General features: G+C 44.5%; 1 protein-coding gene across 8 annotated transcripts in view; it reads left to right on the top strand.

The window, feature by feature from the left end:
- SEMA5A (semaphorin 5A) overlaps window positions 1–13844 on the top strand; it is a 491583-nt gene that overhangs the window by 235130 nt on the left and 242609 nt on the right. For all 8 annotated transcript variants that reach the window (XR_010840079.1, XM_067030787.1, XM_067030788.1 and 5 more), the window contains one exon: window positions 5884–5929. Coding sequence is in view for 7 of the 8 variants with exons in the window: in XM_067030787.1 (XP_066886888.1) it covers window positions 5884–5929 (46 nt within the window). In the remaining variant the exon portion in view is untranslated. The remainder of the gene's footprint in view (window positions 1–5883; window positions 5930–13844) is intronic.

The raw sequence follows: 13844 nt of genomic DNA, 5'->3' as shown, positions 1-13844 counted from the left end.
ACCAGTGGGACGGAGCTGTGAAATAGGAAAGGTTTCCACACACTAGAAGCCCCTTCACTGGCAGAGACTGCGGGTGGCAGAGGGGGAAGCTTCGGAGCCGCGGAGGAGAGCGCAGCAACAGGGTGCAGAGGGCAAAGCGGAGAGATTCCCGCAGAGGATCGCTGCCGACCAGCACTCACCAGCCCGAGAGGCTCGTCTGCTCACCCGCCGGGGCGGGCGGGGCCAGGAGCTGAGGCTCGGGCTTCGGTCGGATCCCAGGGAGAGGACTGGGGTTGGCGGCGTTAACACAGCCTGAAGGGGCTAGTGCACCACAGCTGGCCGGGGGGGAGTCCGGGAAAATGTCTGGACCTGCCTAAGAGGCAAGAGACCATTGTTTCAGGTGCGCAAGGAGAGGGGATTCAGAGCGCCGCCTAAAGGAGCTCCAGAGACAGGCATGAGCTGCGGCTGTCAGCGCGGACCCCAGAGACGGGCATGAGACGCTAAGGCCGCTGCTGCCGCCGCCAAGAAGCCTGTGTGCGAGCACAGGTCACTCTCCACACCGCCCCTCCCGGGAGTTTCCTTAATTTCACTTTCAGATTTTTCATCATTAGTGTATAGGAATGCAAGACATTTCTGTGCATTAATTTTGTATCCTGCTACTTTACCAAATTCATTGAGTAGCTCTAGTAGTTTTCTGGTAGCATCTTTAGGATTCTCTATGTATAGTATCATGTCATCTGCAAACAATGACAGCTTTTCTTCTTCCTTTCCTATTTGGATTCCTTTTATTTCTTTTTCTTCTCTGATTGCTGTGGCCTAGAACTTCCAAAACTATGTTGAATAAGAGTGGTGAGAGTAGGCAACCTTGTCTTGTTCCTGATCTTAGTAGAAATGGTTTCAGTTTTTCACCATTGAGGACGATGCTGACTGTGGGCTTGTCATATATGGCCTTTATTGTGTTGAGGAAAGTTCCCTCTATGCCTACTTTCTTCAGGGTTTTTATCATAAATGGGTGTTGAATTTTGTCTAAAGCTTGTCATGCGTAGTGCTAAGACTTGAATTTTCTCAAAATGATTTGTAAATGCACCTGTGAATGAACAATGATGATGAAGTAATGGTACTGTAAGAATGATTCCTCTGTGTGTGTGTGTGTGTGTGTGTGTGTGTGTGTGTGTGTGTTTGGTGCCAGTTAAATTAGAATGGGACATTGGATGACTTATCCCATTTGGCACAATGGGATAAGGGACAGCAAAGTGGGGGGGTGTGTCTTGTTTCTAATCATAGGACTTTCTCTGAATCCTAATAATCTTGGATAAATCACAGTGCACCTCCTAATTTGCAGAAGTTTGCTCAACTAAAAGTTGAGGGGTATATACTTTCTAATGACAACCTAGCTCCAATTCTTGGGTTCTGTGATTTTTTTTAGGTCAAAAAAAATTGAGGATGGGTTAAAAAATCACCACCCTACATCTTGTAACCCAGGAAATACCAAAGGAAAAGTTCAACTCTTTGGTGCTTCTCTTTATTAGGGTTTTGGGCATGGTGGTGGTGGTGGTGGTGATGGTATCTCATAATTACTGTGTTGTTTTTCCTAGTAAGCATGTCCCACTTCTCTACGCCTTCTGGTCACCTATTGAATCCCTCTGCCACACTGATTGGTTACTGATGAGATGCTTGTGAGGGTACCATAGTTCTCAGTTGTCTGGGGAAGGAAGAGTAAATGGTTGAATCCACCTGGGTAATGCCTGGGGGAACAGAGGGGTCCCTTTTCAGACTGTTGGGACCTGAGAGGCAGAAGTGGCCAGGAGAGTTAGATCTTGTTGGGGAGATACAGGCTGAGAGTGTGGCATGTTTGTCATCGTAAATCAATGTCTTCCTGTCTCAGTCCATTTGGGCTGCTCTTACAAAATACCACAGACTCTGGTGGCTTGTAATCAGCAGAGATTTATGTCTCACATTTCTGGGGCTTGGAAGTCCAAGATCAGGGTGTCAGCCTGGTTGGGTTCTGGTGAAGGTCCTCTCCTAGGTTGCATATGGCCAACTTCTCGCTGCCTCCGCACATGGTGGAAGGGGTGAGGGAGCTCTCTGGAGCCTCTTTTATAAGGGCACTAATCCCATTTTTTGAGGGCTCTATCCTTATGGCGAAATCACCTGCCGAAGGCCCTGCCTCCTAATACCGTCACCTTTGAGGGTTGAATTTCAACATACGAATTTTGGGGAGAAATCAACATTCAGACCATAACACTTCTCCTGTGAAAAACACCTGACAACAGGACCCAGCGTTTTCAGAGAATGAGCTCTGTACCTCCTTCAACCCTTAGCACGGGAGAGACTTTGAACTTTTCTGTCCAGTCACCCTGCGCATAGCTCTACAGAAAATCATGGACACTCCCATCTTCTTTCCTCAATGATATGAAGCCCTTCCAGCTCTTCCTTAGCTGCCTTTCTAGAAAGTTCTCAGAGACAGATACTGTAGAGTGGGCCTTCATGCTTGTATACGTGTATGTGTATGGGGCAGGGGTGGGAGGAGAGAGAGAGAGAGAGAAGAGACAGCCTTGTAATATCATCAAAGCTGTTAACTAATTCATTGATTAAAAATATGAATGGCTCCTTTTTGGGGAATATTTGTAGAAAAAGTTCTTCTTAAAAGAGCCAGTGAGTTGGAAAGAGTGTGATGACTGGGTCCCAGAACCAAGACGAGATAAACAATGTTATCTTCTTTCCTAAAAATCCAGTGCTGCCGCCACCATCCCTACTGACAACAACCCCAGTACCTGAACACACAGAGGTAAATGTGCCCGCTTATGCCTGTAACCTGCCATTGCTGGAGGGCGGACACGCTCTTTCCTTCTCCCTAAACGGAGAAGATGCTGAGAATTTCAACATGGCTGGAAATTTTAATATTTTCCCTAAACTGCCTAGAAGTAGCTACTGTTAATTGAGTGCTGATAATGGCTTAGACACCATTCTAAGTGTTTTCCTTGGCTTTAAACCTCACAACAACAGCAGGGGGTAGATATGACTATTAGCTCCTTTTTACAGTTGAAAAGATTGAAGCATACAGTGCTCACCTCCCCCCCCCGCCCACCCCCCAGGTTGTCTGGTGGCAGAGCTTTGGCCTTTGCACAAATGTTCTTTTTTTTTTTTTTTTAATTAACATCTTTATTGGAGTATAATTGCTTTACAGTGGTGTGTTAGTTTCTGCTTTATAGCAAAGTGAATCAGTTATACATACACACATGTTCCCATATTTCTTCCCTCTTGTGTCTCCCTCCCTCCCATCCTCCCTATCCTACCCCTCTAGGTGGTCACAGAGCACTGAGCTGATCTCCCTGTGCTATGCGGCTGCTTCCCACTAGCTATCTATTTTATGTTTGGTAGTGTATATATGTCCATGCCACTCTCTCACTTCGTCCCAGCTTACCCTTCCCCCTCCCCATGTCCTCAAGTCCATTCTCTAGTAGGTCTGTGCCTTTATTCCCGTCTTGCCCCTAGGTTCTTCATGACCTTTTTTTTTTTTTAGATTCCATATATATGTGTTAGTATACGGTATTTGTTTTTCTCCTTCTGACTTACTTCACTCTGTATGACAGACTCTAGGTCCATCCACCTCACTACAAATAACTCAATTTCGTTTCTTTTTATGGCTGAGTAATAGTCCATTGTATATATGGGCCACATCTTCTTTATCCATTCATCTCTTGATGGACACAAATGTCCTTAACCACTAGGCAACACTGCCCCCCGTGGTGGAGGATCCGGGTCTTTTGGCAGCTTCCTGCAGCTGAAGCCCGCGATGAAGCCAGCCTGGGGGTAGCGAGCCGTGGCGCTCATAGAGGCAATGAGCGCGACCAGTAATTGCCTCTGGGGCCTCTTCTGAGCCGCTCATCTGAAAGATTTATCTGTGTGTACGTGTAGATCTCTAACGTCTCTTAGAGCAGTTGTGCTGGCATCTGTTCCACATCACGTGAGAGCCTGGCGACTCTTCGAATGCCAGGCGGCCTCCAGTGGCGTTTACCTTGGCAGCTCGGCTCCGCTCGGCTCTGCGCCGAGTTCTCATTCCTTCCGCCGCAGGACGACCTTTCTGGTGGAAACCTTGCCTCTCCAAGGGGGCCGCCGAAACAGAAGTGGACTCTGCTGCCACATTCCCTCCTCAGAGGCATCCTGAGCTCTGCGAAGAGGGCTGATTCGACTGTTAAGGAACGAGAGGCGACGCTTCCCCCAATGGCTTTGGGAGGGAAGCGCCACGTGCCACGCACTGCTTCTCTGGTGCTGTTTCGGAGGTTAAACTGGAGGCTCGGAAAGAGTGTGGTGAAGAAGCCATTGCGGTGGTTGAGGAGGCCGTTTTCGGCGTGCAGGGTGGCAGTGTTCCCGCGGCGGGGGACACATTGTGAGACCCCTGAGCGCGCAGGGGGCGCTGCCTGGGACTCGCGAGCCCGCCCTCCAGGTGAATGGAATCCCTTCTTGTGCTCCGGCAGTGTGCGCATGCGTGCTACTGGCGGCGGCCGGCCTGGCATGGAGTCGCCCCTGTTGTGCTCCCCGTTGCATCCACACCACGGGGATGATTCGTGGTTCTCTCGGGGCTGTGCCCGTGGCCTGACGTGGCTGTCCCTTGTCACCTCTACTGGGACAGCGTGTTCACTTCTGACATCTGCCCGCCTTCCCAGAGAATGAAAGTCGTTTACTTTTGTTTCTTGCTGGTGCCGGGAGAGTTTTGTTATTCTCCTGATGCCACAGTAATCACCTTGGAGCAGTCCATTATAACGATAGCCTCAGCTTCTCCGAGACCCCTCCCCACTCATGCGTTCTTAGGGGCTGCTTCCCGCTCCATGCCAATTTCTCCCTGCCATCGTTGTTCCCACCTGGGTGCATTTTCTCCTCCATCCATCCCTGGGTTGCTGTTTCTGCTGCGCCAGCTTCTCATCTGCATGATGTTAAGGAGACGTTCGTTCATGGCTTGAGCTGGAGGCCAATCCCTTGTTTCTAAAAGTTACAACAGTGCAGTCCAAAGTCTCACGTGACTGCTATCTACATTTTCCCGCGTGCGCTGCTGATCTCTGTTGTGTATTTCACCTTCCCCTTCGTTGTTGAAAGCTAATCGCTTCCTTTTCTCTGACTTCCTCTTTCATGCTTGGGCAGCCAGAGCTGACTCTTTCAAACAGTCAGACAGACAAGTTCGTGCTTCTAAACTTATTACACACTGAATCCATCCAGCGAGGCCGAGCAGTGTAATGCTCCGACCATTGGTGAATTCAAAACCTGGATGTGTTTTAATTATACAACATGGTGAATGTAGGTGGGTCTGTCAGGATGAAGGCTCGTGAAGAGTGGTTTTATATCATCTTGCTTAACTTAAACTCAGTCTCAGCCTTAAAGATCCACTTCCGGGGCTTCCCTGGTGGCGCAGTGGTTGAGAGTCTGCCTGCCGATGCAGGGGACACGGGTTCGTGCCCCGGTCCGGGAAGATCCCACATGCTGCGGGGCAGCTGGGCCCGTGAGCCGTGGCCGCTGAGCCTGCGCGTCCGGAGCCTGTGCTCCGCAACGGGAGAGGCCACAACAGTGAGAGGCCCGCGTACCGAAAAAAAAAAAAAAAGACCCACTTCCGTTTGTCCATTTCACATCGATTAAGAGAGCTGATTAATAATTTAGATATACCTTAGTCCCCTCCCCTTTATTCCTTAGCTTTTCTCATCAGTCTCAAATGTGTGTTTCTGTTGACGTATTGAACGCCTCTTTGAACTCTGAGTTCCAAGGAAAACTGTGTCACACACAGTCTTAGCTAAGGAGATAGCTTCGGAAGCCAAAAACTGTTGTTTTTTTTCCCCCTTGTTCTCGTAATTTTTACGAATTGTAATTTTTTTAGATCTATTAAAAATGAAACTGCTCTCTTTTTGTATTTTGTAGAAACTACCTCTTCAGGTTACAGCTTGAGGATTTGTCTCTGATCCAGGTAGGTGCAATTTATTTTTCTCAAACTTGCCTTTTCCATCTCAATTAGCTCCGTGTTTGAGGGGATGAAGACAGATGTATGTGAAGGTATTAATCAAGCCAGAGCGGGCCGTGCCTTCCTCAGAGGGTCAGGCCGCGGGCCGCCTGGCCGCCCTCTTTGACATGAGTCATCACCTGCTTTAATTCCCAGTTAGCCCTTTTCCTACTGTGCGGCCTCTCCTCCTTCCATGGGTATCATCCTGATTTACTCTTCCCCAAGTGATAGATAAGTCAAAGGGCATTTCCTCAATGTTAGGAAGTGGCCTTTTCCCCCTAGTTAGAATCATCATTGATTATTTAGTGTGATACATCCAGCCACCATATTCTTGTAAACATCAGCCCCCTTTAGAAAAACATCTTTGTTTCCTCCTTATTATTTATAATTAAATAAATATGACTCTATGGCTTAAAAACCACATATAACAAAGAATTAGTGGTGATAGATAAAAATGAAATGTACCTACTTGTGTGTTTTTTGCGGTTTGAAGGAGGAGGAACCTGAGATGCTTATGCCTGAATGGAGTGTTTATTTTAGTGGCAGATCTGGACCACAAAGGCCCACTTCGCCCTTTTATTCTTTCAGAAGGGTCTACTTGGAGAAGGGACAGGGTCATGGCATAAATATCCACTTCACCAAGATTCTGGAATTCCCCATGGAGCATGCCAGAGTCCTTGAGCTGTGTGTAGTTTGGAAAAATTCTTTAATCACCCTCATCTACTAGAGTTCTAAGAAGTGATTGGAGAGAAGTTTATATTATTTTCTTCTCTTATGTGATGCTGATATTTGTGAACATTCAGGAAACTTTAGATCCAGGGTTTAATATTAGATCTATGTTTTATTCACCAGGGCTTTAAAATAAGCCAATACCTCCCCCCGCCCAGAAAACGAATATTGGTAAAGCACTTTGAAGCCCCAGAGACCTGGATTTGTTATCTAGCTCTGTGACTTCCAGCACTTGTGGGTTTCCTCATCTGTGGAATGACCGCAAAAGACTACCAACCCCATACCGTCTTTGCTAGAATTAAATAAAGTAAGGCATGCACAAGAGAGAAGGCATAGTACTTTTGCAACAAATGTTAATTGCTTTTGTTTTTTAAAAGTGATAACAATAAATAATAACTTCTTATAATTATTTCATCACACTGGACAATGAACTGTCTTTCCACTGCAATTTGGTAATATAAGTGAAGTCTTTAAATGAGTTGATCATTGGTAAAATTATGAGTGTATTAATAAGAACTCAGAATGATCAGCAGTTAATGCAGAATACCATTTTAAAGCTCTGGTTTTAAATAATCTTTTATAAAATATATAGATCATTTGATAGGATTATGCTCATTTTGATTCTCAGGGTATAGTATATTATTTGACATATTGTGTGTGCTGAAAAAGTGAAATGTGCAGATGTGTGTGTGTGCCAACGCATGTTTCCATGTTACATGTGCATTGATTTCCTAGTTTCCCAGCTCCTTTGGCTGAGAAGGTCTAGAATATTGTCATTCCAATAGCAATGAGCACACTTAAAACCCAGTACTTGGTTTCTAAATTTCATTCTCCATTAAAATGAACCAAGCCTTGGGACTTCCCTGGTGGTCCAGTGGTTAGGCCTTCGAGCTTCCACTGCAGGGGACATGGCTCTCTGGTCGGGAACTAAGATCCCACGTGCTGTAAAGAACCAAGCCTTCTTGGAGAAGTAGCTGATTCCAGGGCCTGGACCATCAAAGTTCCAGGTAAGCCTGGAAGATTTTGATGTTTCAGAAATTAAGGGAATATTCAAAGAATGATGAGAGCAGGTCAAAATGATCTAGGAGCCAGCTTGACGTGGGCTCGCTGAAGAAATCTGGGACAATTTGATTGTTAGAATAAGTAATGATAGTATCAGGTTATAGCACAGTGAATCAACTATGAGTAAATACTATGAGTAAATACTAACATAAAAATAAATGAATAAATAAACAAATGAGACAGAAGGGACTGCTCTTCCTTACTCTAAAATGCCAACTAATAAATGTTGAAGGCATGATTTAATTAGAAAATTATAATTTGGCAACCCTTACACTAAAAACTGATTCAGGCAAAAATGATCAATGGATGGAAAATTTGTGGGTGAGAGTTTGATGATGACCAAGATATCTATATAGTCTCAAAAGTCTTTACCTATAAAATACGTATTAATTGCGAGAGGAAAACTTGTGACTTGATAATGAAGATAGCTGGCCAGTACCGTGATAACCAACTAGTTAAAGGTACTTTCACTAGGAATGGGGCAAAGAGTTAGTATAAGCTTCCTGATTAGATGCACCGAAAAGGCCACGGCAAAATTTCCATGATATTAAAGCCAAAAATTATAACCAGTTTCATCGTGAGGAACCATCACACAGACCAAACCTGAAGGCCATTCGACAAAAAACTGGTCTCTACTCTTCAAAAATCACCAAGTCAAAAGAAAGAAAAGCTATTCCATCATAAAGGGAAACAAAAATACACATGCCAACTGAATGAAACATTTGATTCAAATTGCATCTTGGAACAGGAAAAAAAATTTTTCTTGTTATAAAGGACACTCTTGGGACAACTGGTGAAATTTTACTGTCTGCGGAGAAGATAGTAGAAATGTATTAATATTAATGTCCTAACTTTGATAAATGTAATGTGGTTATGAAGGAGAATGTCTTTGTTCTTTGGACAAAGCTTCTGAGATAAATAAGGGTGAAGAGTATCATTTCTGAAACTTATTCTGAAGTGATTTTAAAAATTACTCTATGTGTATATACACATATATGTATATGTGTTTATGGACATACACATACACAGACACACATGCATGCATGCACACAGAGAGAAAGAATGATAAAACAAATACTATAAAATGTTAATAAGGGAACTCTAAGAATCTAGGTGAAGGCTTTATGAGAGTCTATTGAACTTTGCTTGCAACTGTTCTCGATGTAATCTCGAAATAAATAGCTGCAGAAAATCAGGAGATGCGTTTGCCATTACTGTGTGTATAATGTTATTTTAGGGGCAAGGGAACTAACTGTAGTTTCCTCAAGATTGCTTCTCATTGTCGTGACTACCTTTTAATGAAAATCAGGTTGAGGTTACTGATGAAATTGAAGTGGTCTTATTGAGGTTTGGAAAACTCATCAGCATCACCTCCTGGTAAGAGCGAGCACAGCCTGCTAACATAGGGCCAAGCAGGACAACAGGGGCTTTCCGAATGGAAGCTTCGACAACACGGCCCTAATAACAGACGTCGGACCACGCGGTGCGGTGGGTCCACACAGCGCGACCCTCCTCTGTTGTGCTTTGTGGTTGTGTACCTTGCTCTGCAGCTTACCTTTCACTCACTGGGGAGAGAGGACTCTGGGAATTCTTCAGGACAGGCTGCTTTTTCATACATGTCTCCAGTTAAGTTGTCCTTTTGATTTCTATGAATATTTTAAGTTAAATGACCGTTTCTAAGGGTAACAAAAAAGACTCGGCACAGAGATCAAGAAAGGGCTGTACTGGTGTTACAGACAGCACTGTCCAGTAAAGACATAATGTGAGCCGCACGCGTAGTTTAAGATTATCTGATGGTCACATTGAAACAAGTACAAAGAAACAGGGGACAATTTTTTTATTGAGGTATAGTTGATGTACAATATTATATAAGTTTCAGGTATACAGCATAGTGATTCACAATTTTTAAAGGTTATATTTTATTTATAGTTATTATAAAATATTGGCTATAGTCCCTGTGCTGTACAATATATCCTTGTAGCCTGTTTATTTTATACATAGTAGTTGGTACCTCTTAATCCCTTGTTCCTGCCTGAGCGGTGAGGGCGGGGTGGGCCATATCGGCTGCCGGCATTATTCACAGGAGCACGTTATCCATCCTACGTGGTTGTGCCTTGTGGCTCGGATTGTGGAACCGTGCGGAAACCCACTGATGAGAAAAATGGACTTTTGTGACGTGGCTTTAGAGTGAGAAAACGAACTGTGAGGTCGGACTGCCTGATAAGCTTGATACCGAACACAGTCCAGAACGGGCATCAACAGAACCCCGAATCAAGAGTTCTTTTTCCCTTTTTCTCCCTAATAAAGTTGAGACGTCACTAGTGGAGCTTCTGAAGCAGTCAAGATTTGAGCAAGAATCGGGTCGGTACATGGTTATTATTACCCCAACGAACATTATTTGTTTGAGGCAAGTCTCTTAGCATCACCACAAAAATATTCACATATAAATATACCATGAGGTAGAATGGCTCTATGTGGAATATTGTGATTTTCAAACATGCCTCAGTGTAGTAAAGTGAAAGACCAAGAGTTGCTTTGAAGGAAACAAAACCTGTTTTTCATCAACGACTGGAGAATCAAATATTCATGTGACGTCATTTATAAGGTGTCTTTCCACTCGGAGGCTGTTATAAATCTCCTTGCAACTCACCGTGTGCTGAAATGTAGACATCACGTCTTGGAAACCAGTCACTTGCAGGCACAGTGATAGAGGATGTGGAGGTTTCCCGTCAGGCGTCTCTCCTACTTCTTGTCATGGTAACAGATCCAGCTCTTCGGCGTCACTTTTCTTCTTGCCTTGATCACAGCAGTTATGTTATAAGAACAAGCTTTTTGGAAAATATAAAAATGTAGCCGGCCCTGAGACGGACTGACAGCATTTGCCCATCTGGGATCGTGCCTGGGATGGCCCAAGGTAGACGTGCGCTGAGCACGGTCCTAAGAAGACAAAGAGACTGCAGCTCATTTCACCTCAATGTCTTCCTAACTGTCTTTTGGGAAATAGTTCAAAAACCATTTTTATATTGTTTTGTTACTGAGGGAAAGGAATTCACAGCTTGTTTCTCACTCACAACTGCTGGAATAAGCAGAAAAATTGCAATCTGTGTTCCAGTTTACCACCTGCCTCTCTCTGGTTTCTAAATTGAAAACTGTTAAGTCTCTGACGACCTGGTCAATATTGATGGAGAATTCTCTCCAAAGTTAAGGTAAATGTTAACTTTGTTTCTTGTATATTTGGGTTTGGGGAATTGCCTTTCAACTCGTCATTTCTAAATCAGTGTTTCTCAGTTAGGGGCTGTTTTACCTGCTGAAAACATCTGGTTGTCATCACTGGAGGGGAACGTGCTAGTGGCATCTAGTGGGTAGAAGCCAGGGACACTGCTAAATGTATTACAATGCACAGGTCAGCCCCTCCCCGTTCAACAAAGAATTTCCTGGCTTGGAATGCTAATAGCACCAAGGTCGGGAAACCCTATGTTAGGTGATCACTGCCTCGGCTTCCACATGTTTTGAAGAAGCCACTTTTTGAATCTGTGATGTAAACATTTCTTGATTGAATCCAGAAGATCCTTGATATGCTTGGGGTATTTTCCTCTTTAGATTCCTTTGTATGTTTAACCAAACACGTGTATGAGCACTTAGTGGCCATTTCTAAAGAAGCTGCTGGGATTCTTGAGTATTAATTGCTTCCTTTTATTAATATGAAATCAAATTTAAAAATAGAATCAATTTATAATACCAGTACCCTCTCTAATGGGTCATAACAATTTGATACAACTACCTTCTGTTGGAATTCTTCTGTATAATTTAAAGAATGATATTTTATTTACTTTTTTTTTTTTTTTTTGTGGTACGCAGGCCTCTCACCGTTGTGGCCTCTCCCGTTGCGGAGCACAGGCTCCGGACGCGCAGGCTCAGCGGCCACGGCTCACGGGCCCAGCCGCTCCGCGGCACGTGGGATCTTCCCGGACCCGGGCACGAACCCGCGTCCCCTGCATCGGCAGGCGGACTCTCAACCACTGCGCCACCGGGGAAGCCCTGATATTTTAATTAGTTATTTAGAGTAACTGTTCAAATGAGATATTTATATTGATTATTTTTTAAAATCTTGTCTTATCTTTATATTGGACAAGGGGAGAGTGGTCTCCCATGTAGTTATCCACAGTCATGATTCTAAACTTTATTTCTTTTTTGCCTTCTTTATCAAGTGTGTTCTTGAAATCATAGTGTTATAGAAGTGGCAGGGATCTTAGAGATTAAAGAGTTTAGAGATCTTTACTAAAACCTTTCAGGGTTTCAAAAACTAAGCCTTGACGATCGTAGTTACAGTTTTACTGGAACACAGCCAGGCCCATTCATTTGCATATTGCCAGCCCATGGTCATCATTAATACATCTTATTAGAACACAGACATATGCATTCCTTTGGATGTTATCTATGGCTGCTACGTCAACTGGGTTGACCAGTTGTATCAGGTAATGTCGGGTGGGATACAAATCCTAAAGGATTTCCTATCTGATCCTTTATGGAAAAGTTTGTCACCTGGTACTAGTACAGATCAAGTTCTCAGTGAATATTTCCTGGTGATTGAACGCAGGATAATGCAGTGTAATTCTTTGTCTTCGTTTTTGCTTTTCTTAGGACAATATTTGGTTGTTTGGACCACAGCGTTAATTTTGACTCCCCGGGCTATAATTTCATGGTCCTCCCTCGACTGTGACCCGTAGGCTGGGGACCCATCCTGTCACCACTCAACCCCAGATTCTTGTCTCTTCCACTCCCTTGGTGAAAATGCCCTGTCGGGAGCTGTTTTATCTCTCTCTCTGTTTATTGAAACACATTTACTTTCCTTTTCTCATAACTTCCTGGAGGATTTATAGTTGCTGATGTACATTTTGTGTAGATGAGGACTCAGATTTTACCACTTTCAGAGAGTATTAGTCACACTGAATTAATGCTGTTAACAAACAGCCCTTCACTCTCAGTAGCTAAACGCACACTCAGAAGCCTTCTTTCTTCCGTACGGGATGATTGTCCAGGGCAGCAGCTGTAGGGGCTCTGTTCTGTGCTGCCATCCTGGAGCCCAGGGTGTTCTGCTTGTGGTGCCTCCACATCTTCAACCCACGCCTCCAGAGCAGCGTGGAAGAAGGTGTGGAGGATCATGCAGAGGAGATCTACATGGGCCATGCCAGGAAATGGCATGCCTCCCTTCCGCCCAGTGGCCACCACTAGGTCACGTGGCCTCAACCAGCTGCAAGGAGGCTGGGATTATATAGTTTGTCTGCATGCCTGGGAAGAAGCAGAAGACTCAGACCTTCAGACATCCATCGGCATGCATTAGCATTTTCTCCCAGAAGGTGCTAGAAAGACAAGATTAGCACCTAAGGATGCACTGAACTGATCCTGTTGTCTGCGCCTCCCCCGCCCCCGCCATTCCAGCAATTCTAATTTTCTACTACACACCCAGATTTATCCACACTTCTAGCATTTCTGTAAATAACAAAGAAGGGATACTTTGAACAAACCACTTCACGTCTTTGGACCTCAGTTATCTTGACGGTGCGTTTGGAGAGCAGAGTTAGGGCGAAGCGTAGGCTCGATCGTCCCTGCAGTCCCTTTCAGCATTCAGATCTTAATATGTGCCATCCTTCTGCTGAGTCTTCCTCTGTCACTGCTTAAATGTGACTCCTGGGTTCCTCCTTCTTTACGGAAGACTTGCCCTGTAATGGGAGACTTGGCATTGTGCTTATTCGATGTAACTTTAATGACCTAATTTGTCATCAGATAATGAGGACAACAGCAGTAATAGGAGACGGCGTTTACTGTGCCCTTACTGAGTGCCCAGCTCTTCACATGCATCATCTCAGTTTTGTTTTCTCAGTGGCACTAAGGTGTAGGTATTATTTTCAGTATTTTACAGAGGAGGAGTTGAAGCTTGGAGAGTTATGTGACTTAGCCAAGATCACCCGACTGGTTTGTGGCGGAACTGTGATTTGCATTGGGGCACGTTGGGCCCTACAGCACAGTCTCTTAATCACTTACACTCTACTTTATCGTAGTCATTCGTGCGGACTCGGACTGCCGTACCACC

The sequence above is a fragment of the Kogia breviceps genome, chromosome 4 (genome assembly GCF_026419965.1).
Source record: "Kogia breviceps isolate mKogBre1 chromosome 4, mKogBre1 haplotype 1, whole genome shotgun sequence".
In the NCBI taxonomy this organism is placed as follows: domain Eukaryota; kingdom Metazoa; phylum Chordata; class Mammalia; order Artiodactyla; family Physeteridae; genus Kogia; species Kogia breviceps.
The sequence above is the reverse complement of the archived record's forward strand: the minus strand, read 5'-3'. Positions and strand labels throughout refer to the sequence as shown.